At 41.7% G+C, this 27764-nt stretch overlaps 1 protein-coding gene across 4 annotated transcripts; it reads right to left on the bottom strand.

Annotated features, from left to right (window-relative positions):
- Positions 1–858: 858 nt before the first annotated feature.
- Positions 859–27764, bottom strand: zmym2 (zinc finger, MYM-type 2). 4 transcript variants are annotated; one of them, XM_034575082.1, is made up of 26 exons: positions 27583–27764; positions 19666–20412; positions 19152–19320; positions 17394–17548; positions 16841–16989; positions 16504–16666; positions 15154–15216; positions 14448–14660; positions 13360–13510; positions 12988–13103; positions 12210–12335; positions 11617–11767; positions 11162–11334; positions 10909–11074; positions 10503–10531; positions 10131–10272; positions 9728–9849; positions 9441–9591; positions 8732–8965; positions 7519–7643; positions 7239–7431; positions 6994–7136; positions 6023–6137; positions 4667–4909; positions 4414–4546; positions 859–3913 (listed from the first exon to the last, which is right to left on the bottom strand). In XM_034575082.1, exons 2-26 carry the CDS (start codon positions 20395–20397, stop codon positions 3676–3678), a joined length of 4395 nt encoding a protein of 1464 aa, XP_034430973.1. In that variant the 5' UTR covers positions 20398–20412; positions 27583–27764; the 3' UTR covers positions 859–3675. The 4 variants fall into 4 exon arrangements, with proteins under 4 accessions (XP_034430973.1, XP_034430974.1, XP_034430975.1 ...); XM_034575083.1 differs by lacking the exon at positions 27583–27764 and adding an exon at positions 26630–27550; XM_034575084.1 differs by lacking the exon at positions 27583–27764 and adding an exon at positions 26372–26546.

The following is a 27764-nucleotide window of genomic DNA, read 5'->3' as shown; positions in this document are numbered from 1 at the left end:
GGAGTGACTCCCTGCAGCCAGGTTACAAAATGTGGTGGAAGCCTGAAACCAGAAGAGACCAGCAGCAGATTAAAGCCAGTAGTTTCAGAATGAGACCCTCAGGAGTCCCGTTACAGATACAGATGTTTTGGGCGTGGTGTTAAAATGTGTAATATGAATTTTCTTTGCTACAGCTGTTTGGGGAATTTACACTTTCAAATGTTCTTCTTATTCCTTTCCTCACTGAGCCCAAGCACACAGGCCATTTTGATATATTATAAATATAACTATCAAATACTGTCTCCTTAACCTTCAGGAGTCCAGGTTGAGTTTAGGTAATTTGTGTCTTGTTCTTATCACACATGCATGGTGTCATTTTATTCAGCACAAACTCAGCTGAAATAAAGACAGCCACTCATGAATATGTACATATTTGTATTTAGTCTCTGCTGTTTTTAAAGGACAGTTCAAGGTCATACAAATATTGTTTTATTTGTGTGTTCAAAAATAACAGCATTGTATTTACATGTCAAATATTTTGCATATTTTGTCATGAAGTCTGTAAACTACTAAAATATGAATAATTCTGTTTAGAAAATGTATGTTAACAGATATAAATCACTATATACTCAGGGTTTCTATTATAATAAAGTTGAATGAAAATGAATCATGTTCATCATTTCACAGATGGACAGGCTAAAGATGACGTCGCTACTTTTTTAAACAGCTTTGGAAACATTTCTTATACAGAGTTGAGCACGATTTTCATCTCAAAATTACATGAAATGAAACTTCTCAGCTGAAAATGTTATGCGGTGAACCAACCCTTATACGTACATGTTACTGGCTTCACTACAGGAAAATAAAAAAGGAGTCTGGTTAGAAAATGAAATCATTTATTTAACATGACCGTATCAGCAGATCAGCCCACACACATAGCATCAGACTCAAGTCACAATCACTCACTTTCAGTATTTACAGATAGGCACATTCACATTAGGCATTGAAGCCAGCCACAGCAGCTAATGTTTAGGTCCAAACCTGTGGCAGGTTTGGTCGCTGCCTCGGAGTCCAGCAGGGGAAAAAAATAACGGCTATTTTAAATCAAAGGGATCTTCGGATTCAGGGTCAGTTTCATTAACTTCCACAGTCAAGTGTAAAAGTTTGTTTAATCTTCTCCCATTAAATCCACTGTTTGCACATGTTCCTTTAATGACACGCTGCTGTTCCAGACCATTAAATGCACAAAATAACAGAACAGCTGCTCTTTGGGTAAAATAAAACTTTTAAACGATGTGACTGTGGAGGGTGTTCCTAATATTCTGAGCACTGGTTGTGGAAGCACACATTTGTAAAAGGTGTAAAACTGTTGCTGTTCTCCTGGTTTAATAGAAGTAGAAAACAAATTCCCTCAATTAATATTGACTTGATTTTAACTCAATGACACTTTCTCCAATTTATTGAAAGACAATTCAAATAAAAAACGAAAAGTAAAAAAGGGGACGTGTATAAAAAGGAAAAATGATACAGTTTAGTCCATGGAAAAAACTAAAATTTAATTTAAAACCAATCCTTTATTCTGATACAAGCCTTGCCTTGTAGTCCTGTAGCAATTAACAACTTCTGGGTATTTAAACTAAATCAATATTTAGTGCAAACAACTCATAAATACCAAGAAACTACAAACACGGGGACAGAAGCAGAAAGGAAAGTCCGAAAAACAGTCTGTTGAGCTCTGAATAATCAACATCCTTCATGTTTAGCAGGTTGCTGCACAGAAACCCTTTAATGGACGAGAGAGGCGATGTTGCAGCGGATTTTCAATGAATGACTGTCGAAAGAAAATGGCACCTATGAAAAAATCCTAAATCCCCAGATGATGCAGTCAAACTAATAAAAGGGAAATAAATATTCAGTCTTTATAAAAAAAAGGGTTTAAGCTGAAGGTTTCAGTGGGTGTGTTTGTCAGTCTGTGTCGATCTGAAATAACCGTCTTGTTTCAGAAGATATTTACACTTCAAAACAACCCAATCTGGGCTTAGTACGCACGTAATGCTACATGGCATGAGTGAAGGTTCCCCTAGTGTCCTAATAAAGAAACGCAGCATGTTGGTAGGTTACCACGGCGAGTCAGACCCAGTAAGAGACGACTTGAGGTGTAGTCGTCTGTCTTTCTGGCCTGGGATCGTCCTCTGTGGTGAAACTGTTTCGCCTGAGAGCAGAACTGACAAGAGGAAGAGCAGCAAGGAGTGGGATGACGAGGAGGAATGAAAGCAGCCCAGAATAATGGAGATGTGTGATACGGAGGACCGGGAGGAAGATGGGTTTGAGACGTGTTTAAGAAAAGTCAAACTGCAGATTTTCATGATGCACTTATTACTTAAGCCTGATTAAGGTACAGACCACCACCCTAGACCCTAGAAACCCACACCAGTGATTTGGTTTATTTTACCTGGGCTTCCGTGTCATCTCCCATGGCTGCTCCCTAAAAGTGAAGCCAAAGCATCTCGTTTGCCATCTAGCGTCGATAAACCCTGCCTCCTCCATGTTATCAGATGGGACAGGTGCCAAAAGTAACAGTTGTGAGGGTGTGCACAGCTTTTATAAAACTCTATTAAACCACCAAAGCTACACCACTGCTTCCATGTAATGGTAGAAATGTTCAAATATCAAAAAAAGTGAGGAAGCAGTGGACAAAAGCTCATTGTTACATCACTTGTGTTGTCAAAGATGTTATTTAGAGTTTAATCATTCATTCAAATAAACATTTGCGATATAAAGTGACACATTCTGTCAAACACAATCAGTGGTTAAGTTGGGAACACTGGTTGACGGTGGCCAGAGAAAATCATTTTACCCGTGGCGGTTCCATTTTTCACAACATGAACATGTATGTGACTGGAATTAAGATGGAAGTTCTACCTACCAACTGTGACATTGAAACTTTGACCTCCTCCGCTGGTTGTCGCGTCTGACCCTTTCCTCAGCCTTCTCCCTTCCTTTTTGATTCACTTTGTAAGTTATTCTAGACCTCATGTGCTCCGCTTGCTCCTTTTCATCCACGGAGCGACGGCGAGGAGGACAAAACAGCTGTAAAGGAAGAGGAAATAACTCCATGGCTTCCTGTCCCTTGTCGTCTCCTCCTCCTGATGAACTTTGTTAAAGCATGATTCTGCATTATTGAAAGCTCAAATATCTGTACGCTGTTTGTTTGAGTACTAAAACAAGCTACATGATCAGAATTGATGGCAATGCACAACAGGACCACCCCCCCCAAAATATCATGGTGATAACCGTTAACACTCAAGTTTTATACCTGATTTAACTCAGTTTGAGCAGAACAGATTACAGCTCCACCACCTTCATCACTTCCTCCTCCAAACTAGATCCTTACATCAGGGTATCTCTGCCTGTTCCTCCTCCTCTGTTTAATGACTGGAGAGATAATTGTGTTGTTTAGCTTCATTACTTTCTCATCCTGTTTGTAACTCAATCAGCAGAACGACGAGTTGATCATCACCACCACTGTCATCATCCTCTACCTGTTCAGGCTTCCTTTTTGCAAACATCCCTCACCCGGAGGAAACAGCAATTCAGCAAGGAGGAGCGTACACAAGCTACTAGTTAATCTCCTTTTCCTCCTCCACCTCTGCTACTGACTGTTCAGGCTCGACTAACAGATGTCCAAAGTGACTGCTACACCCCCCCAGCAGCTTGAGCCCTGTCGTCTTCCTCCTCCTCCTCCCCCTCGTCTTCTTCCTCTAGTCGTTGTTTGTCTGTGTAAATGTCCCTGACCAGGAGGACTCTGGTGAGGAGGCTCTCCAGGATACGTCGCTCCAGCGGCATGGAGGAGAAGCACAGCGGGTCGTCGGAGCTGCAGGCCGGATCCGGCTGAACGTAAAAGATGTCTAGACGCTCCCGCAACAACGTCGGGCTGAAGGGAGGAGAAGGGAAACACAGATGGAAAAGAAAGAGAAAAGTAGGATAAAAGGGAAAGAGAAAGACAGACATTAACAAGAATAATCAAGAAAAATGACAAAATGGGGGAAATAAGGAAGAGGGGTTAAAATCAGATATGAACAACAAAAGGGATTGAATGAATAGAAGGGAGAAAGTAAACATGGTTAAAAGAAGAATGAGAGAAAGAAGAGGATGGAAAAAACAAAAGGATTGGACAGAACGGTCAGAAAGAGAGTGAATACATTTTTCTGAATTTCCTCTTAAATAAGTCAGTAAAACTTATGACACATTGTTTTATGTTAAGTCCTCATCTTCAAAACATCAACACTGTGGTTCAGGATGTGAACAGCAATGAGTTATAATCACAGGACCTATATAGAAAATGTTTTATTAGGATTTCATGGATGTGGTGATGTATTGTATTAAGTGTATTTTACTAAAGAAGTCAGTTGATCCAGAAGATCTTAAACCCACCACTTTGATCTGTAGAGGTCGTACAGGTGACACTCGTGCTTCTTAACCGGGCAGCGAACAGTGGAGCCTCCCGAGTCGTCGTCCTGATCGCCCTCCTCCAATTTCCGCTTCCTCTTCCTTGACTCCGTTTGTACTAAAGAACAAAATAAATAAATAAACATTTATGATTTGTATAAAGAAATGATTCAACTACATTTATTGACACAATATAAGAAGATCAAAGCTGGATGACACTGAATGTTGCCGGCCTCACCGTGGTGATCCTGAGAGATGGAAGGCACGCGGATGCAGACATTTGTCTCCTTTGTGACCGGATGGACAGTGTCAGGGCCGTAGACGTTGGCGAAGGAGAGGCGGAGATGCTGCTCCACGGTGCGCAGGCCGAAGTATTTGGTGTTCAGGTAAACCAGCGAACGCAGCAGAGCGGCCGGACTCTGCTCCCCGAGCTGCCGACTGCTCCACAGGCTCTGCTCCTCCACTCTACCCCACAGAGAGCCTGAGGAAAATTAGCCAAGACATAAAAATCTATTCTAGGAACCAAACTGGAGCTCATTATTCAAGATGTCAGTGTCAGGACATGTTTCTGGAGACTCTATTACGTATAGAATTTACCTCATAATTATCTATAATAGATACAATTCTAACAGAAATTAAGAAAATGTTAGTTGCTGCAGTTATTAAGCATATGTTTGTTTATGTTCGAAAGAAAACATAAGGAAGTAGGTTAACTAAAAATAGTTAAACTCAAAATAATATATTTCTCTTGAAACACCAACAAAAATTCTGCAACTCAGATTCTTCATAACTGAATATTTTGGAGTGGCTTGGCATATATCAGTAAATATTAATTAAATAAACATACGCTTCCTACTCGCTGAATTTGATGCTTACCTGAAGTTCTCACATATTTATATCAAACTGAGGAGATGATTAATGAATAAAATTCACTGAATGCAAGAATATTTCACAGACCGTTCCAATTTCAGAAAACTGGACATTTAAAGTGAAGCGACTCACTGAGGCAAATTTTATTTTCAATCAGAATATAAATTTTTGCTCGACTTTCTAGAAAACAGATGGATATTGATGTCTTTTGTAAACCATTTGTCACTTTCTCCAAGTCCTTTATATTTAGTACCAAGTTGTGTGGACCTTTCTTGTAAATATCCAGTAATTCAGTGCCTTTCTTTGTAAACATCCAAGATGGCCGCACCTTGTTTGTGTTGATGCAGTGTCCTCATAAGTCTTTTCAGTGCAATCACGGTAAATCAGGATGTGAACAGCAGAAGAGTTATAATCACTGGACACTGCTCAGAATAAGAAGCGACACTAGCTTTATTAACAGTGCTGTGCCACCAGCTGGCGCCAAAGACCACATATATTCAGATGGAGGATTTTCCTTCCAATTATCCTCTCGAAATCCTCTACTTGGAAATACAATTTCACTGGATATTTTATTCCTTTACTAGTTTCTTCTTATTAGGAATTATTTATTGATTTTGTGGGAATTTTAAATTGTGGTCAAATTTTTAACGAATTCTTAAAACCTAAAAAAAAAAGAAGTCTTTAGCTATTGGACAACGAGTGAACAGAGATATACTCCTCTCACCATCTGGAAGCACGCTGGGCTGCCAGTCCTTCAGCACTTTGTTCAGATCCTCTCCAAACTGCTGGTAGCACACATCACTGAACAGGTCATCCGTCCGGCCTTTGGCATGAAGGTGCTGCAAAAAGTAAAAAACAACACTCACATTTAAGTAAAGGTCAAATAATTGTGGTTGCTCTGAAACAAAAAACTTTAGCGTCCTCATATTTAAATGATCATCACTGTTTTCAGGATGTGAACAGCAAAGTGTTAAAATCACAGGACACGACTATTGAAAGGAACTTCCCAGCAGGCCTAGAAAAAACCTATTCAAGTGTTTTACGTCACAAAATGTGATTAAAACTCAAATAAACCAATCAAATCTTTACATCTTGTTGTTTCTACACAAACATTTAAATCATTCTTACATTTTTCTGTCAGAAAAATCCCAATCCAGAGGATTTTAGAGAATCCTGAGCTCCACTGTGAAGCCATGCTGCTCCCATGTGAGAGAAAGGGGGATGAGAAGGAAGTGTGCACCACTAATGTCTTCCCTACGGGAACCACTCCCTCTAAACTTAGTTCCTACCTCCAAGTGGCTGCAGATGGAATTTCAATAAAACGGAGAGAAAGTCAAAAACCTATTCGCTTCAATTTATATTTGTTTAGCTATAATATAATTTAAGCTTCCATTGTTAATTTGTGATACTTTGAGAAGTGTAGATGTTTTTTAAATCTTATAAATGACTTCTTAAAAATTCCTTGATCCTATAACGTTTTATTACCTTCATGTGTTGCCTGATTTTATTTTTAATTAATATTGCAATGTTACATTAATTATTTTAGTAGCGTATTATTTTATTATATAGTTATTATATAATATAATTGTTTTATGATATTCAAACATGAAAAAGACAAGAACTATGTTGTATAAAGTTTATAATAATAATAATAATAATAATAATAATAATCTTATCAGGGTCTATAATACCAACCTGCTGGATCCCCAGACAGAGGTAGAGGATACTGTCTGGAGAGTAGCGCTCCCCATTGGACCGGCAGACCTCCCTGACAAACCGGGACAGCGCCCCGTTCAGCTCCTCCGAACTCAGCGACAACAGGTTACTTTTTGACCGAGCTACAACAGAGAAGAAGGGGCACGAACGCTGTTAGCAAACTTGTCCTACGTGTTTTCAAATTCAAATGGAGTCACATACATTAATGATCGGGGGTAGCTCACCTGGTTTGGATCCATCTTTTACTTTGGTGTCATCTGATTGGTGAGAACCAGACAGTGCCCAGCGCTTCCAGGCGTTGATGCCATAACGAGCTTTGAGTGGCAGCAATCGTCCCCCTGAGCGTCTGCCCGCTGGATTGGAAGAAGAGGACGAGGCTGAATCTGAGCACTCCTCCACCGCACGCCTCTTGTTCCCCTGTAACACAAACACACCAGTTACTACACAGTAAACTTGAATTGGCCAAAAACATCTGACATGTCGCGTGTTTGTGTGTGTGCATACTAGTCTCATGGGCAGGGGTCGAGGGGCCGACTCTTCCGACTCCTCCTTCTCTTCTGCTAGGACTGGAGGTAGAGAGAATCCCATGTCGTCGTCCATTCCCTCGAAGACCGGAACAGGGTCTGAGGCTAAGACAAGAAACGGCATCTGTTGTATTATTTTATATAAAGTGAAAATATAAACTGTGATATTGTGACAGAGTCTGTCAGGGTTTGCCTTTGCTGACAAGAAAGGCCATAATATCATTGCTTCAACCCACAGTGGGTCTCCATATGATCCTGGTTCAGTAAGGTCAAGCGAGTGACAGGTCAGTGGAAAAAGTTACAAAGAATAAAAATAAAAACTGACATATTCCTGTTAATGACTTCACACTCTCTCCTTTACAGTACGCCACATCTAAAGGCCTCTGATTTGACAGAGGTGATGACAGTAGGTCCAGAAATAACCAGTGGGAAGAATTTTAATCTCAATTACTGAACTGATCCATTAAACCCATGCAGTCAGATGTTGTTACATAAGAATGAGAATGACAGATGGACAGATAGAGAGTGATGGAGACAAAAGCTGCTTTCAGACAGTCCGGACATTTTCCTGAAATTGTCCTAAGGGGCTGTACGTGAGAACACAAATGTCTGAGTTAATTGCTAAAAACATTTTCAAGAACTTTTCCAGCGGGCCTCCTAGTAAAAAGGTCCGCAAAATGTCAGAGTAAGCCCATGTGAGTATACAGCAGGAAAATGTCGTGAAAATTCACAGCGAGCAAGTTGACATGTTGAAGACATGTTTCTAACACGTGACGGAAACTGGAAGAATACAAACATGTCTGTATGGCAAAAGCGAAGCCATGGAAGACAATGTGATTTCTGCAGAACAATTTTTACATCATTTCCTCCCTCCTGCATGATCTCCTTGTGCCACCCTTTGCCTGAATGTTCCGGATATTTCCCTGTTGTGAACGTGTCTATCCCCGACAATCTTCTGCCGTATTCTTCATATGTGTGAAAGTCAAACTCCGCAGAATATCCAAATCCAATTTTAACATTTATGGCTAAAGTGACTGATTTGAAGTCATGAGCATTTCTTTTACTTGGTATTCAAACTTTTGTTAACACCAAAAAACTGTGACACGATGTCTTGTTACTACATGCCTTTCACACGATGACACAGATTGTTCCTGACTGAGCACTGATGGGTATAGATATACAGAGGTGTTTACCTTGAGGGAAGTCTGCCTCCAGGTCCAGGTCTGGCTCATACTTCTCTTCCTCCTCCTCTTCTTCTTCTTCTTCCTCCTCCTCTTCTTCTTCCTCCTCTGCTGCTGCTGCTGCTTCTTTGTCTTCCTCTTTCTCTGAGCTGCTACCGGAGGCGTCCTCCCCTTCAGACTCCCTCTTTAGTTTTACCGGCTTCACATCTGAAACCGAGCCAGGTGGCTGCTCACTCTCATCATTTGCTGCAGGACACCAGGACATTGTTATTAGCTGAAGTGTTTTCAGATGCTTTGAACTTCACAAACTAATTTCTTTTCACTCCTTTTTGCATCTGGTTGGATGCATAAGTTTCAGTAACAATTATCTATTAACCTTTGCTGATAAAACCAATAGTATCTGGATGTCTACACAAGTAATTAATATATAAGTTATTAAGTACATAAGAAGCATTTGTATGTATCTGATGTTTTTACAGTTTCCAAATAATCTGCTATAATTGACTGACTGAATTGTTATATTTTGAATTACAATATGAACCTTCAGTCAGAAAATATATTCAGTAAAAGCACAAAACCATGACCTTTATCCACATGTTCTTCTTCTTTTAATGTCTGACTCTTTTCAGCATTTTACAAAAACATGCATGTCACTAGATAATGCCCCTGCATTTAATTCAGTACATTTTAACTCAGACATTCAACTCTCTCTCGAGCGTACCTGGCTTCTGCTCCTCTGCGATCATATTCGCCAGGGAAATCAATTCGGCCTCCAGAGAGTCAGAGGCCAACTTGCTTTTTAGATCACGGATGGTCTGGATGATCTGTTCTGCCCCCTGCAGGGTGGTGGGCAGGAACACAGGCACAGGAACCTGGATCGGGCAGGACATAGCTTAATAATCAGACGACTGAAATTTTCAAATAGCAAGCTACCAGAATTTTTACACCATAGTATTCGGCCCTTTGGCCTTTTAGTATGGACAATCCACACGAGATGTAAAGTCTTACCGGAATAGGCAGAGAGATTGGACAGGGAGTGATCTGGGAATACATATTCATGGGCATGGGGATGAAGACAGGCACAGGTATGGGTACAGGAACATACTCCCTCTTCACACCATCGTCTACATCTGTGGATATGCAGAATCATATATGCAACTCAGCACATGTATCAATGGGTCATGAAGTGATGATTTTCAAGGGCAAAAAGCAGGAATTTTCAGTATCACAGCCTTGTTGAGCTGTAACTATTCACTCAAATCACTGGAACTATTATTCTCTTTTACTTTAATGAGACTAACTTTAGGCCTCTCGAATGCTTGAATGATGTGTCAAAATCATGTTATTTCCCTCTAAGCATATTCTATGTTTCTCTCCAGATAAATCAAAATGTTTCAATTTGTAGCTTTACCTGTCTGTAGAAGTTTGCTCTGCATGTGTGGCTTGCAGTAGGTGGCCTTGGTCAAGGTGAGCGGTTTGCAGAGCACTGCCTTGTTCTTGACATCTCTCATCAAACCTCCACCAGCGTACGCTACAGTGCCCTGGTTCACATGCTGCAAGACGGAAAAGAAAAAACATACGGTTCTTACAAAAGGATCTGTAACTATAAATAAAATTAAAAACAAAAAACCTCAGTGTACAATCAAAATGAATGAAAAGATTGTATTTGGTTGACAAAATGGTTATATGGTAGGAAACAGTTTAGAGCGAATAGACACTTGCAAACAAAAATATTTCAAAACAATCTGTATGGTAGTGACACCTTTTCCACATTCTTACTTACCCCAGGTTTGGCCCCTTGCGCTTCAGTCCCTGGGAAGAGAACAATTTAATTCATCACTTCTCTGCCTAGTGAAGAAATTTGAGTGACACAAAAGCTTCATTCCAATCTGGTATTAACATCAGTGTGCATGTAAAAACACAATCTAAGGTTAGGTGTGAACTGACGTACGTATGTCCACGTGTGATATGAACACCCAAGATGCATGTTAACACCAGATATGAACATGGCGAACAAGTAACGTTAGCAGGCAAGCATCATTTTATACTCACTATGCTCCAGATAATAATAATTCCTTAATACTTAATCTTTGAAAAATATACAAGGACCATTAAGCAAATGCTCAGGAGGGTAATACGTAGAAAGACGCACACTAACACACACAGACCTGCTCACACACACTTAGTACCTAGGCGGGAGTTCTCAGGTCCTTTCTGTGTGACCATGATGGGATCGTTCTGTTGGCAGTAGAACTTCAACAGACACTCCTGGTCACAGAACTGCTTCATTTCTGATCTCCACATCACAGACTCTGTCAGGTTACCCTGCACCTTACAGCAATCACACCGTGCCGCCTAATGGACAAAAATTCACAAAATAGTAATTATTTATTTGACTTTGCATGATAAAAAATTATTATGATACAGCGAGCATGAGCAGACCTTGTGGTACCAGTCGTGGAACTTCTTGGCACACGCCTCGCTGCAGAAGTCCCGAGTCATGCCACCGAGCTGCCGGGTCAGAGCTCTCTTACACAGCTGGCTGCAGTGGTTACAGCTGACACACTTCAGACCCAAACGCTTGATAAAGTCCTGCTTGTATAAGAGTTTACAACCTGGAAAGTGAAACAGATAGAACAAAAGGAATAAATGTGTCCCCTGGAAACAACGTGACAACTACAAATCCTAGATATAAGAAGATATATAAAATCTAAAAGATATGGCAACAAAATGGTTAAATAGATATAAAAGGCATTGAAGACCTGTTAAAAACATGGGAAACCCCACGGTATATGATCAGCCTGTTTGAAAACATAAAACTACATTTAAAAAAAACTATCTGAGATTTATCAAGTGTCCTACAGGAGAATAGAGGACAGATTAGATCAGATAAGTACCTTCACTGCAGAAAGGTCTCTTGACCCCGGAAAAGTTGACCGTCTCGTGTAGCGTCTTCTCCTCTTGGCAGTACTCGCAAAACGTCACAATGCAGTGGAGCTTCTTGTAGTCCTCACAACACGTCTTACTACAAAACTGGAAGACTCTATCCTGAAGACAGACACATTAGAGGTATTCTCAGTTTGCAAGCATGGGAGTTTTGAAAAGTACAAGGTGCTACTGTGGATGAAATAAATCGATTTCTCTATAACTTTTCCTCAGTCCAACAAACCTCTACACACTGCCTGAATGAGAGTCCTGTCTCATATCAAGGTAGACAACTAAATATTTTCATCTAAACTGATTACTCACTTGGTCTTATAATAAATCAGAAGATAGTAAAAACAAACAAAAAAATGTCCCATAGCCCAAGTGGACATTTTAAGTTTTGCTTAGAAAATGACTCCAAATAAATGTCCCTTTGATCTAATTCTTTCGGCTCAAAGTAGATGTATCACAGTTTTATTGTCACTTTACACCATTTCTGGAAAAAAAAAGACCTTGACTGGGTGCCTGTGTGTCTTCATTAAAATCAAACAAAAATGGGTCTCACCTCCCAGTCCAGAATTTCAGGTTTCAAACTGAACGCTCCTCGACAGTAGTTACATTTCAGCTGGACTGTGTTGTTTGTAGTGGAGAGTGGCGTCTGTCCGTTTGTGGCTGTTTGAAGAGTAGCATTCTGCAATTACCAAAGGAAAAACACATGGAGAAAATTCAAATTTTTTGACTTGTTGACTTGCAGCCAACATGTCTAATGATCCTGAATTATCTTTATAATTGATATATTGAGCTAATTAATGAAGCCAATAAACACTTATATCTTAATGCACACACACTAGCTTAACACATGATATTATTTGCTGTTATTATATGAAAAGAATCAGATTTCTCGTTAATATGTAGATTTATGCAACATGGTGCTAAGATGCTAATCAGGTCATGGACTCCACTGAGGGAACCTGTAGTGGTTTACGTTTGTGATGTGAGCTGCTGTTTTCATGAGGAAGCGTCAAATGGGTTTTATTTTAGCAACATTGACAATTATTCCTCTCTGCTATAATTACACTTTATGTCATTATTGATCTGAAGAAAAATTGGGACACACATTTTCAAAGGAGCACCAGTTTGGAATCTATTTTGATCCATTTACCTGAACTAATTAATATATGACATTCTTATTATGCCTGTATGCTTATTTTAGCAGCAACGATGGTGTTTATTCATTCAACAATACTAACAGCACCAGTGGGATGTGATGCCCACCAGTGAGACCAATTAATCTCTATTTTAAAATGTCATCAATTGTGTCATCTAGACACTAGCGCCCCCACCTGGAACTTGGTGACACATTGTGAGCTGCAGAAGTTGAGGATGTTTCCCTCTGGCAGCGTGGCCTGGTACTGCGGTAATGAATTCCTCTTACAGAAGTGACATGAGGGTTCTGTATCTGCACATACAGACATTTGACATTAAAACTCACATAAAATAAAATATTTCTTTGTTTTTATTTTACTGATAAATAACTATTTCTCCTACTTGTGAATTTAACAGTTAGTAAGGCTCTTTGGTTTGCCGGGATGAATATTCTAATAATGAGACAAGAACAAACCGCTTAACTAAAAAAAGAATCATGAACCCTGAACTTGGAAAGGTTGTGGTTCAGATATTTTCAGTTTCATAGTCTATTAACTCTTGTGACTCACTGATGAAGGAGGTCGACGTCAGTTTGCCCTTGTTCATGCAGTTGACGGAGCAGAAGGAGCACATGGTGCCAGTTGCTCCGAGGCTGTGGAGCACCTCGCCCGTCTTTATCAGCGTTTTGCAACTCGCACAGCTCGCAAGTTTACTGTGGGCCTGAGGGACAGAGGGGGAAAACATCACTGTCTGGGAACCATTTTCTCTGAACACCACTGAAATGAGACAGACCCCAGTAGTTTCCTCCATTCATTAGTGAAATGTCCAATAAGCTGCCGTTACCAAGCAACAAGAACTATTGCAACCTTTAATTTCTGGTTAATATTTCTCAGCAACAAAACATAGCTGCAACATATCCAGCAAAAACTGTATAAAATAAGTAGTGGTTTGAAAGGAGATCTAGAGGTGAGCTGAGCACTGATTTAAATTGAAGCCTACATGCAAACACCTCGTCCATCTACCACTGTGACCCCATCAGCCATCATCTTTAATTAAAAAGAAAAACAGCCAACTCACAAAGTGGAACCAGACATGCAAATAAATATTGCAAGGAAGTACAAACATCCCCAAAATTTGACAATTGGCAGGATACAAATAAAATGCTGACCAAAAGTTGTGGGCAGTTGTGTGTCATAAATTCACATTCATGTTCACTAATTATTGAACTGAATGTTTCTTTCATCTGCATTTGCTTTTATATTTTATTAATTCATTCCATTATTTATTTCTGTGCATATTCTGTAGATAAACTGAGCCCTGGTTCAACCTTCTTTCAAGGACCATTTGTTGTCTCACTTTGATATTTATTTCCTATTATTAGCATGCCCACTTTTTTTTTACATATTTTAAATGCTTCTCAGGGCTTAGTAACAAGGCCAGATTAATGATGTTATTTGAGCTGTTGTGGGGTCAGTTTCCTGGCTGTGACGAGGAGGCGGGGTCATCACAGCTACATACAAAAGCAACTTTGACATAAACATAAGAGCAGAGCTACAAATTTAAACGTATATGGATGAATGACATTAAGGTATTGATCATTCATGCTCCAATCAGGGTAATTTTACACACATGCATTGTGTGGTTGAGGCGACAGTACCTGCTTGAACTCCCTGATGCAGGTGTGACAGCAGAATCGTTTCTGTTGGCCATCGACCAGCAGAAAGTGGTTGGCTGATGCTCGGGTGGGCAGGTAGTCGCCACATTGCTCGCAGCAGTTCATGATCAACCCGTTGGCCCTGCGGTAAACGTTGAAACACGCGTCGCTGCAGATCTTGTGGGTCACAGTCTTAAAGCTAACCTCGTGCCGGATCTGTAGACAGAGAAAAACACAAAGGGGGCACCAGGGGCCCGATTAACTCATCTTCATTTAGCTGCTTTTTCAATGGCACACTGCTTCTCTACCTGAGAGCCACATACTTAACTATCACACTGTGTTTCACTTAATTTAAGTGGAGTTCTAGCTTAGTAGGAAAAAACATTTTAATGGAAATCTAGCAGTGACTGAAAATGCCTCTTGCATGTACTCAACAGACTAATTAAAAAAGTTAATAAATACATTTTATCTGAGCATGAATACACACAACACCACTGAGAAACTCACTCGCCATTTCCCTTCACCACACATCTATGACTGTGTTTACATGCTATACAATCCCATACTACTGGGTGTTTGAAGTATCATATCCCGAACTTCAGTATCCTTATTCCGGTTTTGTAAAACCCAATTTTACTTGCTGGTGTACTCCGTCAGGATATTGGTGCCTGTATACATCTTATCCTGGTTTCTGACCACTGCTGACTACCTGAGCAGGTGTGGCTTCATCCACTGCGCCCTGGTTCTTTGCGGTGGTGGTGACAGCACGACACTGGCCAAAAAGGAAGACATGTTTTAATATTTGCTGTCGCTCTTGTCTTCCATTGCTGGCAATAAGGTGGAACGGCCAAATCCGTAACACGATGTTGACATTTAACAGAGCTGAGCCCCCTAGTGGCCTCATTTTAACGTAAAAAGACGTCGGCGTGAACGACACACAGTTATAGCTAACAGGGATTCTTGTATTTATCATGACTACGGGGATATGAATAACCAGATTTCTCAATGTTCCATATAAACATTATGTCCCAAATATGATGAAAACTGGGATGCACCGCGTAACTGGACTAAACGCAGACACCTGGCAAAGATGACAGCTCAGCACAAAGAAGCAAAACAGGCCAAAAATTCAAGACAAAAAAGGCTTTAGGAATCAACAGGAAAGAAAAGTAATACTTGTGCATACATACAGTAAGTGTACTATGTTTATATGCTATATACCATATATGTAAAATATGTTCTTTGAAATGAAAACGAAATCAAGGCGAAGGAATAAATAATGCACCTGATTTACATGAAGCCACAAATGCAGATAGCTGTGGTTGCTAGGTGACAGTAGTGCTTGTTAGCGATGAAATAATGAGCCAGAAAATACCATAAATAAAAATCTCGTCCTGCCACAGTAACTGAATGGTTCCTGTATTTTTTTGATGGTTTAAACACTGGAGCATCTCCTGAGTTATGTAAGAAATGAATTCAACACAACCACAATCCTTCATTGTGAGGTGGCAGGGACTACTCTCCAGTTTCTGAGACAACTATTCTTGGTGGCCATGGACACTGGCTGACTGAAAATGGGTGCAGGGAACAGAAAGAGAGGAGTAAGATCAATGATTTCTTTGATTGTACTTATAATGAGGTGGAACTAAAAGTAGGTGTTAGCAACTCTTTGCGTTTAACAATGGATGACTGAACCAATCAGGAAGTGAATGCAGGTGTCTGTGTCGTCATTTCCAAAAGTCTCTGTTATTGCCTGCCCAGACTTAAATGAAGTCCTAGTGTTTTTTAACTAAAAAGGTTCTGCTGTAGGGGCTTCAAAACTACAGAGTTGTAAGGATGTAGTAAAAGATGCATGATGCGTATTTAAATCTAAAACATATTTATGTGGATGTAGCTTAATATACTGCATATTCAGAGGATACAGTACTATTAATACCCCTCAATCCTACGCGCTGTTCAATTCGTCATGTGTAGAGAGGCAAATACATGGCTTTGGTTAAGAATGTGGTAAATGGTCGAGAGAGGGGTATGTGTTGTTATGTGTGTCAGACAGACTGACCTCTGTGAGTTGCCCGCAGACAGTACATTTGGTTTTCAGGCCCGATTTGGGCGGGTTTTGCTTGTTCTCGTATGCGCCTAGGCAGCCTGTGCTGCAGAACTCCTGGAAAGACTCGCTGGAGTCAACCTGGGCCACGATGGTACCCTTCATATTTGTGATGTCCCTGAAAAACAGAAAAAACATCAGAGTCCAGACAGATTAGCATCAAGAGAAAATGTACATCAGTAAGTAAACAAAAAATAAATTGCTGTGCTTGTGTTGAAATATTGTGTTTGGCACCAGCAAAGATATAAAAGTTTAATTAATAAATAGTACAGCTTATTAAGTAAAAACTCACTTTTTGCACATAGTGCAGCTCTTCTTGGGGGCAGGTTTGTGTGAGAAGGCAGAGAGACAGGTGGTGGAGCAGAACAGGTGAGTGGAGCCTTTTCGTTGGTAAGCCGTTTGGCCTTTCTTCAGAGGCTTTTTACAGTTAGCACAGGTCACCTGGCATAAACAAACACAACAGACACAAGAGTTTTAAAACGGCAATGAGATGACATAACTCCATTAGCTGCCAGTAGAATCCTTCTGCAACAGCCCTGCAGGTACATGTTGGTCAAGTAAAACTGTGTGATTTGAGTTGTAGCTTAATTACGGAGCTACCACTGTTCAGCAGCATCACTTTTGAATCTGCTCCACTGATGTCTCATAGTTTGTTCTGGGGAATACTTCACTGCTCACACACTTTCAATGAAGCAGGTTTAACAAATATGATTGCCGCAACTTGCTATATATGTTTAAGTAATAGATACAAAAGCTGCATGGTCCAAACTTCTAGTTTGTTTGTCATATAAATGCACTACACTCAATGTATCTAACAAGGGACCTGGATGAACAGAGTGGCTCACCTTGACCGTCCTGGGCTGTGGCTGGGAGCCTGAGGATGAAGTTGATGAGGAAGACTGGCCTGGAGGTTTGGGTAGTGAGGTGGCTGGTGACGGAGAGTCCACCCCGGTCTGTTTTTGGTTGCGGGGGACTGAAGCAGATTGAGAGATCCATGAATCTGCAGGGAGGGGAAAGGAACTAAGTTAACAGCTGTCTGCATCCCACAGGTCATGGTTTTTCTGAGTAATTATTTAAAAACCATGACTTCCTTTACTTCAGAAGTCTGGACATGTCTACCTTCCCTGCAAAGATTATATATTTGGCATTTCTGGCTTTCATTGGACATATGATGGTAGAGAAGAAGATGGAAAACTAAGGGAGAGACATGTGGAATCTAACCAGGTGTGTGTCTTAACCTCTGGGCTGTCGGGGTGACCCAGAACAAAGCATTTAAACCAATCAGATGATAAATTATCAATTTTTACAACTGTTTTACAATCCTGGGACAACTGAGAACCAGGAATTGGCATCATAGTTAATGTAAACACGCCCAATGCATCTTGTCACAAGTCACACAGCTTCACACTTGTGTTGCATCTCAAAACTAAATCCGTGTTTGCGTTTTTCAGAAGATGTAATGCAACTAAATACATGATTCTGAAGCAGTGACTTGACTGCAGACATGAAACTGTGACACATCCAGTTTGTGTGAAGAGCACCACCAGAGTCAACAGCACCATCTGGAGCCCGTGCAGAGCGAGACAGGGACATGAAACTGTCTCAGGCTCGGTCCCAATGACCCACTTTTTCAAATAACAGACTTTCAAAGCCTGTAAGTCTATGAGGGCTCATGACTGAAAGTGGCTGACGGTCCACTTGGAAAGTGTTTAAGCTCTAAGGTCTGCAATGCTACAGCATGTGCTTGAGGCAATTACCCACAACTCACAGTGTTATAGTTAAAAACAAGTATGACACGGGAGAAGTTGGCAGGAACAAGTTTTACAGAGACCCATTGTGTTCTGAAGACAGGATTTTACAAGATGTTGTCCTATTTTCCTCAAGCGTATTGAACTCTTGAACTCATTATTGCTTCAAACACAGGAGATATTTATTATCAAGCTGAATTAGCCATCAATCCATAACTGAGAATGCAGCTTATTGATAGTCACACTACTTGTGGACTATATGTGGACACATGAATAGGGCAAAATGGGTTATCATTGTGTCAGTTACATTACATCAACAAGTAGGAATTTACCAAGCAAGAGTTCAACACATCTGAACGGGGCAGTACATTATGTAAAATGGCCCAGAGGGTCGGTCCTGCAAGATATCTGGATAAGTATTAAAATATGAAACTGTTTTTTAACAATATGTGAACTGGATTTAGACATAGTTGGGGTAATGGATTGGATGCAGAACCAAGCTTTCTGGGTGCAGGCAAGTGCCGGTTTGCAAAACTGGACCTGTGCAAGACCCACAATTAAGAAAGAGGAGGTAAATGAAGGACAGAGCTTAACAGCAATCTCACAAAATGAAGCTTTGCAACAGAACAACAAAGATTTTACATTAACACAATCAGGAGGGGAACAGTGAGAGATAGAGGGACACAGTATCAATAGAAGCACCATGCAGGTTCCTACAAACAAAACGCAGCATAAACATTTTGTGAAGTTCTTCTAAGCTGCACACTGTATAACAGAAGTAGGCCAGAGGTGATACTTAATTTCCATCACTAATATAACATTTTACCTCTATTGAACCTGTAATAAATTCATCACCTGCTCTGTTGTGTGTCCCAGTGTCTCCATTCTGTACCAGCTGGCCCATGGGGCCCGAGCCCCGCCCAGGGTTGAAGGAGGCTGTTGGTCGGCCAGATGGGGTGTCGGGATTCAGGCTGAAGGCGTTGCTTATCTGCAGGCCATTTTCCTCCACCTGGCCTTCACCTGCCTGGACACACAAGTTGTTTAGGTTAGGTTTTCACCTTAGTGACAAAACATTAGAAAACAAAGTGATGACGAAGGAAAGACAAGTGTGCAAAACGTGCACTGAATCCAACCTCATCCAACTAAAGGAGCTGCCAGTGCATTCTAGATAAATAAATATTGTAGTGCAACATCATTACTAAGATATGCTGAGCCAAAGAAAAGACTTGGTTTCACCAGCAGAAGACATCTCACACGTTTCTGCCTGAAATGACCAACTTTTCATTCAACACAGTTTGACAGAGTAGAGGTGACTGTAAAACAGAAGACAGCAACATGATAAGATAAAATCTGTTCTGTTGATCCTCACCGCTGTGACAGCTGCCACTCCTCCCTGCAGTGATGTCACCGAGGTTATCATCAGGTTCATGTCTGCCTGGACGTCTGCTGGATGTGGTGGAGAATTTTCTGCAGACTCTCCTTTCTGGCTACTGGAGCCCAGCGTGGTGACACTGGCGATCCTGATCTCTGAATCTGGCTCGGTGCTGCTGAGTGCACCAGGCGAGTCGGATATGGAGGTGACTTCAGGAGGCGCTGGTGAGGAGGAGGAAGTTTCTTTCTGTTCAGAGTCCTCCTCATCATCAATGACAATGGGCTCTGCTGCTGTGGTTGGAGGTTTTGAAAGTGATTCCACTGTGGATGCGTTGGAAGACGCAGGAGGACTGGGGGTCTTGGAAGGCATCGCTGCAGTGGACATGTCTACAGATGCCACATCGTCAGTTGGCTCGAGGCCGTCTGAGCTGGGCGTGTCTTGGGAAAGGCTTGTGGCAGAAGGCTGGGGAGCGTCCTCATCCTCCTCCTCCTCCTCCTCCTCCTCCTGCTCCTCCTGCTCCTCCTGCTCCACCAGAACCACATCATCATCATTGTCCTCTGTGCCGCCTTCCTTTGTGGTTTCATCTTCTGTTACCATGGAAACTGCCTCCCCAGCCTCCTCTGAAGGGGGTGTGGTTTGTTGCTCGTGGGAGGGAGTGGCATCCATGGGCTCCACCTGCTCCCCTGCCTCTTCTGCGATGGCAGGGTTTGGCTCTGACTCCCCGTCCATTGCTAAGGCAACCACCTGGCAACGCAAACAAAAGGCAGTTAGGAGACAATTAGGTGAAGCCTGCACCAGTGATTGGTTTTATGAGGTCTTACAGCTGTACAGGTAGCTCAGGTATCCCCAGAGACAACTTCCCCCACACAGCTTGGTGAAAACTCTGCCATTGTTATAGCTACCACCTCAGCATCACTGTATGACCATCACTGGATTATTTTCTCATGTTTGATGGTCATTTCACCCATAATCTAACCTCTGGGAATTTATTGGCCCATGGTTTCAGGTGACTGACCGTTTAAAACATTTGTCTAATTATTAACCAAGCACTTCCCAGATATGAGCCTTTAATTTCAAACTACAACTTGTTTCCTCTCAAATGAAGCTAAAACTCTGATTTGTCTTGATGCTCTGCTTACAATGAAAGCTTCAGTGATTCTGGGGTGGTGATGTAATCCATAGAGGTCCATTCAAACGTCATGTGTTTAAGGAAACGTACAATAGTCACACGTGCTACCAAGAGAGAAAAATGACAGGACAAGAAGCAGATTTTAGTCTTCCTACTTCTCCTCTCTATTTGATATCCATTGTGCTTAAAACAAGTTCATAATTGAGCTTCTATCAGAATCAATTTGCTGTGATGCAGGTGCTTTTTTTTTTTCTTCTTCCCAAAATCAAGAAGATTTATTCAAGGTTGCTTGTTTTATTATATTTGACCATCAGTCCAAAACCAAATAAATCCAGTTTATTGTCATTTTAATTGCTTATTTTTGCTTGGAAAAATGACATGACATTGATTAGTCTACTAGTTGTTCTCTCAAATAATAAATCAATTGTTTATTCAGGGTTAACTTATTAAATAATAAGACTTAATGATTGTTCTGACATTTTAGGGTTAGGGTTAACCAACGAATAGTCTAAAACCCAACTACCTAGCCTTTATTTTAATATTCCTTTTAATATCGTATGATGAAGAAAATAAATTGAATTACCTTTATCTTTAACCTTTGTAACGATTTGTTAGGTCCTCAAAAAGTTGAGAATAATTGTTGAGAGAATGACAGCCAAATCAGCTCTGAAACCTTAACATTTGATCTCATAGACATACCATAATAGACAATTGAGGTTTTGTTTCGTCATTGACTGATCTGATTATTCTCTCGATTAATCAACAAAATGCTTGCTCTGTAAAATGTGACAAAATCCCATTTTCCAGAGAGCAAGATAACATCTAGTTTTGTTTAACAGTCTAAAACCAAAGGATATTCAATTCATGAGTTATAAAATAGAGACATTTTGAAAATCCTTGTACTGGAGAAACAGGAACAAGCAAATCGATCAATCAGCTAATCCCTATAGATTTGATTTTGTTTAGTGATTCGTCTATAATTTATTTTCTCGATCCTATCATTTGTTCTATAGGATGTCAGATAATCTATAAAATGCCTGTTTAAGATTACCACAGCTCACTCAGATGCATTTCTTTGTGCTATTTCTGCTTGGAAATGACTTAAATAATTAATTACATATTTTTTCTTTCGATGGGCTAATCATTGCAGCTCCAGTGTGGAGGGATGGTGAAGGGCTTTGAGCTCCACAGTCAAGCCCTTCTTTCTGATTGCAATTACCCCAGGAAAACGGCATGAAAGGGGGCAGCTAAAGCTCAGCAGATGCAACAGTAGAGGCGACGTCGCTATGGCTGCCTCCCAAGAGCTGCTACGTGCCTGCCCAGCAACGGGGGCAACTGTGCTCCTCCTCCTCTTTACATCTCTCCGTCACATCCTCCTCTCTTTCTGTTCCCTGCACCTGCTTACCCAACTACCCTGCGCTCGACTCCTCCTCTTACCTGCTGTCTTTCACAAATGCCCCCTCACCCCACCCAACCAACCAGCTCCCTCCCGACACGTGTGACGCTCCACACAGCTTCTCTCTTGTTGTCCCCGGCAACCAGTGAAGCTACACCTTGGTTGCTGTGGAGACGGTGAGGCCCACTACTACCACAGGGACGTCAATGTGCTTAACATCTGGGTGCTGATGAGTTGGCCAACACAGTATTTTAACCATTCAGATATCACCCTATATGATAAAGAATATATACACTTATAATTATCTAGCCTTTTCAGCCTTTATTATTTAAATAAATATATATATATATATATATATAAGCTGCAGAAAATAGATGGATGGGGGCAGGATAAACGAGTAAAAAGTAATAAGTAAAATTATATATTTCAGGTCCACATATGAATATCAGATATGGGGTCTGGGGTCTGGAACAATATTTTGCAAAAAGCATGTTAAGAGAAAAAACTATATTAATCCACATTAGATATAATTGAAATTACAGTCTTCATCAAGCTATATACATTATCTAAGACCTTTGTAAACTACATTTTAGACTTTTATACCTCTTTACGCCTTTAAATATAGTAGAGTTACCAAATGTGGTCTTCTGTATTGCATTTCTATCATCATCTATCAAAAAAACTGGAAATAAAATAAATTTGATAATGATTTGGTGCCAGATTAATGATCAAACATTTCTTAAAGCAGTTCTGGGGATATCTGCACTTTCTATGTTGAGTCAAAATCTCCTTTTCATGCAAGTGATACTGTGAGCCACACATCACATTATGCTGACAGCTGCAGCACAGAAACACAAACACATACAGAGAAACAGGTACAAACCCACAGACACACTCCTGTGCAGAGAATGATCTTTGCAGCTCTATGCTCTTCACCCAGAACAGGAAAAGCCTGAAAGCACCTGAATTCAGCCTTTAGAGCTACAACACAGTCCCTACCACAGAGGAATCCAGGGTACTGCCATGACAACACTGTGGCGGCCATTTTGGCCCCAGCACTGTGGGGTGCACCGATTAAAAATCATGGCCCTGTGGTCATACCTGGGGGGGGGGGGGGGGGAGGGCGGGCAGATAGGCCTTCGCGAGAACAAGTGCAGGTTTTCATATTTTACAACTGCAGTTTTCCCCACACGTTGGCTTCATGACATTCTGTGGTTTGGTATATTTTTACTTCATTTCACATAGGTGGCCTTTTGGTAAGCGAGTTTAGACTTTCCCGATTTAAAAAGGTGCATTGTGTAAGTTTTCTCTGCGGCCGAACATGGTTTCTTGTTGGGAGCAGGTGGTGGTGAAGGTTGCTTGCTAAGAGCATCAGCCATTGTTCCCTTGACAAGTCGAGAGGTTGAAATACTGTATGTTCTCTGTGTGCAGCAGTACCTCTACAGGGCATGTTTGGAGACTGACCTGGCCCGGCCGGGAATAGCATGCTAGCTTCATAAACGGAAAAAGAGTGACGAATACAGAAGCAGAACAAGGGTTAACATTGGCGTTGCTTTCCACAACCAGAGTAAAGATATGAAGTTTGATGCTGAACATGCATGTTTCTGTTAGACTGATAACTGTTAATGTTAGCTATGTTGCAATTAGATCAGATCACCAATTGGCCAATAAAAGCCTTTCACAGATATTAGTATCAGTGTTTATATTTTACAGAATAAACAATGCAGAAAATATTTCTATTTATGTTTATTTTAACATAAATTTTTGTTTTTTGGTTGCATTTGTTTTCTTTTTATATATAGTTATACTAAAGTTCATGGTTTAACTGTAAAATATCAAGCCTCAATTACATTACTTTGTCATAAGGGTTTGATAACGACTCAGTTTTACATACATTGGCTGATATATCGTTATTGTAAATTTTGATCTAGTACCAATAGCAAAAACCTTCATAAAGCCCCTTTAAATCCAGTCAGTCTGAGCTGAAGTTCTGTCCACATCAGGTGAGTCTCACCTCCCCACAGGGCTCACTGAAACATCACGTGGTCACAAACTGGGACACGTCTTTCTATGTCCAGAGATCTTTTCTCACAATAAGTATTTTAAGAAATAAAGACTCACAGCTATCTTTAACTCCAACACTTTAAAACGATATTTATTTTCCATTAGTTTGCTTTATGCATTTAAAAAAGCAGACTACCTGGGATGACTTTGCTTGAGGCCTACTTAAAAAAAAAAATTAAAGCAAGTCTTTGAGTAACAAACTAAAAAATATTACCCAACACCTTCTTTTATAAAAAACTAACAAAAAGAGGCCAAAATCCATAAATATGAATTGTTTAAATAGTGATAAAAATAAATATTTAAAAGGAGATTTACAAATATGGCCACGCTTTCAATGTCAGCTTTTGGTTTGGTCAGTTCCAGAAAGTCTTTATGTTCAGAAGCACATCTGCTGACAACAACTATGTAACTGTATAAAATGCAGTGGTGACACGGACTGGAAAACCTTTAACATTTAATAGGATATTTGCTCATTAATAACACACTTAACCCTCAAATGCAAATATTAAGTTATAGGAACATGTCTGATGGACTCACCAGAAATCAAACTTAAAACATTAACACTTGTATTCACAGCAGGTTGGGTAAACAGCAATAAGACACTTGGAGCAGGCCCATACATTCAGAATAACATTGTCTAATTTTTGTGTTAAACTCAACCTCTTTTGTAAAGTGCATACTAAACTACAATAACACCATTGTTGGGGACGACTAGAAAGGCTGCATCACTACTGAGAACCAAACGTGCCTCTAAAACCAAATTAGAGATATTCAGCTGAACACTGTAAGATAAGGTAAAGCAGGAAATCATGATATATGGAAGTATTGGGGGTTTTCACTATTTGCTAAAAATAGTAAAACGTGAAATGCAGATTAGTTTTCTGTGAATTGACTGAAGAATTGTATTTCTGCTCTCAAGTAGCTGAAGTAGATTAAGACCACGTGAGGCTAAAATAGATGTTTGTCATTATTTGACCTTTCTATTAAAGTTAAATTAAATGTGTTTTGTTAAGAAATGTAGCAGTTAAATCATAAGGAAATGTCACTTTGTTACTCCAGGTCTGTATTTTTAAATAAAAACACTGAATATAACACTACACCACAACTGCTGCATGCAGTCAGGCTGGGCAGTGAACCAGAGCTGTGAATAGTTTGCTTTCGGACTGTTAACATGGACTTGACTGTAAAACGCTGAAGCTGGAAGAGGAAGAAATTGCTCACAGTGGTCACATGACAGGAAGCAACAACCTAAACAGCAGGGCATTCAAGATCAATAAGATGTTCTCTGCTGTTTAAAAACATGATTGGATTTCAAATCCATCTGTGTGTGTGTGTGTGTAAAATCGGACTCCAAAGTTTTATTTGAGAAGATATATCTGGAAAGCACATGTGCTAGGGTTATAACACATCTGCCTGTGACTGTGTGGTCAACTGCTGTCAAAATACATGGAGGAAACCTAAAGGCACCCTTCTCCATGTGCAACACCTCCCCAAAGCCAAGCCATGCTGCTGCAAAATAAAGATGCATCAGTTTTTCGGGGCCTGACAGGAGGGAATCTCAGTGCAAAGCGAGGCTCTGGTCTAGACTCGGTTCAGACTGCATTGCAGAGCTGTGAGCCAAGCTGCATTCACGTGGATGAGAGGGGGAAATGAGAATCCAGTATTAATGAGCTCTGACATGCAACCTGGCTCCCAACGTCAAAACCAGGTGGAGGAGGAGATGGGTGAGCCTGCCCCCATGCAACAAACCCCCCAGCAGACCATCACCTCTACATGGGTGATCCTCCTCCACCTAGCCAACACCATCAGCAGGCGCAGGAGGTCAACTGACATATTTTCCCACAAGGTGGAGATATGCAGCCGTTTCATAATTTAATGTCTAGCAAATTCAAATGAAACGCATGAGGACATTATATAAGGCTTATGTCACTGTGGGGTGGTGCGTAATGCGCAGCCACGGGAGCATCTTCCCCCCCAAACCAGCTGAGGGGCTAGCACACAGTCCGGTTACCTGGCAGCTGCATGTAAAGCCTGACTGTTCTGAGCTCCATGCAGCTGCTGATCTGCTGATCTGGAATAAGGTTAGAAAATCGGCACACAAGGGCGGACTGTACCAAGCTTCCAGGGCCGGCTGGTGTCCCCCCGGCCGTGCCCTTGATTGTCAACCCCGACTAGAAGCTGAGCTCCACGGCGAGGACCACCACCACAGCGCCAGATCCGGGCCAGGCACACGGTTACCGCTGGGGGGGGCTTTGCCTCGACCCTGATCCGAGCTCCTCCCCTCTTCCCCGGCTGCAATATTCCCCAAAACTTGGCTCTGCGGCGCCGATCCAAAAACTTTAACAAGGAGCAGTAAACAGAACCAGCACTACCTGAGCTGCGCAGCTCTTCCATAAATAACCCGGGTAAATGAGGGGGTCGCTCGGTCGGTTGGCTCCCGAGTTACGGTCCAGGAGAAACGTGGTCCAGGGTGTTCCGTTCCGCTGCGCTCCGTTCCCACCCCTGCTCCTCCTGGCGCAAACGGCGATTGGATTAGCGGCGGATCGAGGGGAGGAGAGCAGACACAGACTGCGCCATTGTCAAAACACCAACTAAAAAAAAATCATCTCAACTTATTCGCTATATAAAAATAGCCTGGATTCACACAGTGACACCAACACAGCCCCTGGCTGCATGGGGCTTTAACAACCACCAACACCCCCACAGCTCCTCCGGGGTATTTCCTCTAACCACACAGGCGGCTGATCCACCACACTTGCCCCGCGGTCCGAGCTAAAAACCCCGGTTCGTATGATACCTGTGACGCCGGGGTTTTAATTGGAAAGTTGCACCGCACGCACGGAGTCCACCCTGGCGCAATCAGGGGCAGGTACACCCGGCCGCCGCTGGGGGCGCCCTGCGTATCACATGAACTGTGTACATTAGAGTCATGCGGGGGTAAACAACGGGGGGCAACCGGAGCCCAGCACCGGGGTGTGCATGCGAGTCTCCCGGTGGTGAACGTGATCCAAAGCCGGGTACAATCCCAGCATTCAACCGCCACCCAATTTAACTCCCCCCCTTCCTTCCTTCCCCAGCGGAGAACAGCACTGCCTGGTGTCCGCCATTAGGGCTCCGTAACAATACTGGAGACTAGAGGCGGCAGCAGCTCCGGAGCCCAGCGCACACATCTGTCTCCTGTCCCCGCTTCATGGAGCCTGGACGCGGCCCCTCGCCCCGGTGTGACCCCCCGGGGCGAGGCGCTGGGCTTCTGCCGGTCGCCTCGGCACAAGTTCCCTAAAGTTAGTGTCAGTGAGGTGCGAGTGTGGAGCAGAGTTTCTCTTACCGGAGCTGAGCGCCACAGCAGCAGCGCCACTTTTCTACCCGCACGTTAATCCCGCCGAGCGCGTGCGCACTACTTTCCACTCTCCGTCCACAGATCGTCCGCGCGGAGGAGGACTCACTCCGCTCAGAATATACCAACACACAGAAGTCTGCGACACCAGAAATACAGTCAAGGAGTAGTAT

The sequence above is a fragment of the Hippoglossus hippoglossus genome, chromosome 21 (genome assembly GCF_009819705.1).
Source record: "Hippoglossus hippoglossus isolate fHipHip1 chromosome 21, fHipHip1.pri, whole genome shotgun sequence".
In the NCBI taxonomy this organism is placed as follows: Eukaryota; Metazoa; Chordata; class Actinopteri; order Pleuronectiformes; family Pleuronectidae; genus Hippoglossus; species Hippoglossus hippoglossus.
Note: the sequence above shows the minus strand (reverse complement) of the source record. Positions and strands in the feature narration are given on the sequence as shown.

Excerpts from the sequence above, each read along its gene's own strand:
- zmym2 (XM_034575082.1), bottom strand. The coding sequence starts at position 20,397 with ATGGACGGGGAGTCAGAGCCAAACCCTGCCATCGCAGAAGAGGCAGGG. Across the intron at positions 10,532-10,908 it reads ACCTGAGAACTCCCGCCTAG|GGACTGAAGCGCAAGGGGCC; the intron begins GTACTAAGTGTG and ends TTCTCTTCCCAG. Across the intron at positions 9,592-9,727 it reads CAATCTCTCTGCCTATTCCG|GTTCCTGTGCCTGTGTTCCT; the intron begins GTAAGACTTTAC and ends TGCCCGATCCAG.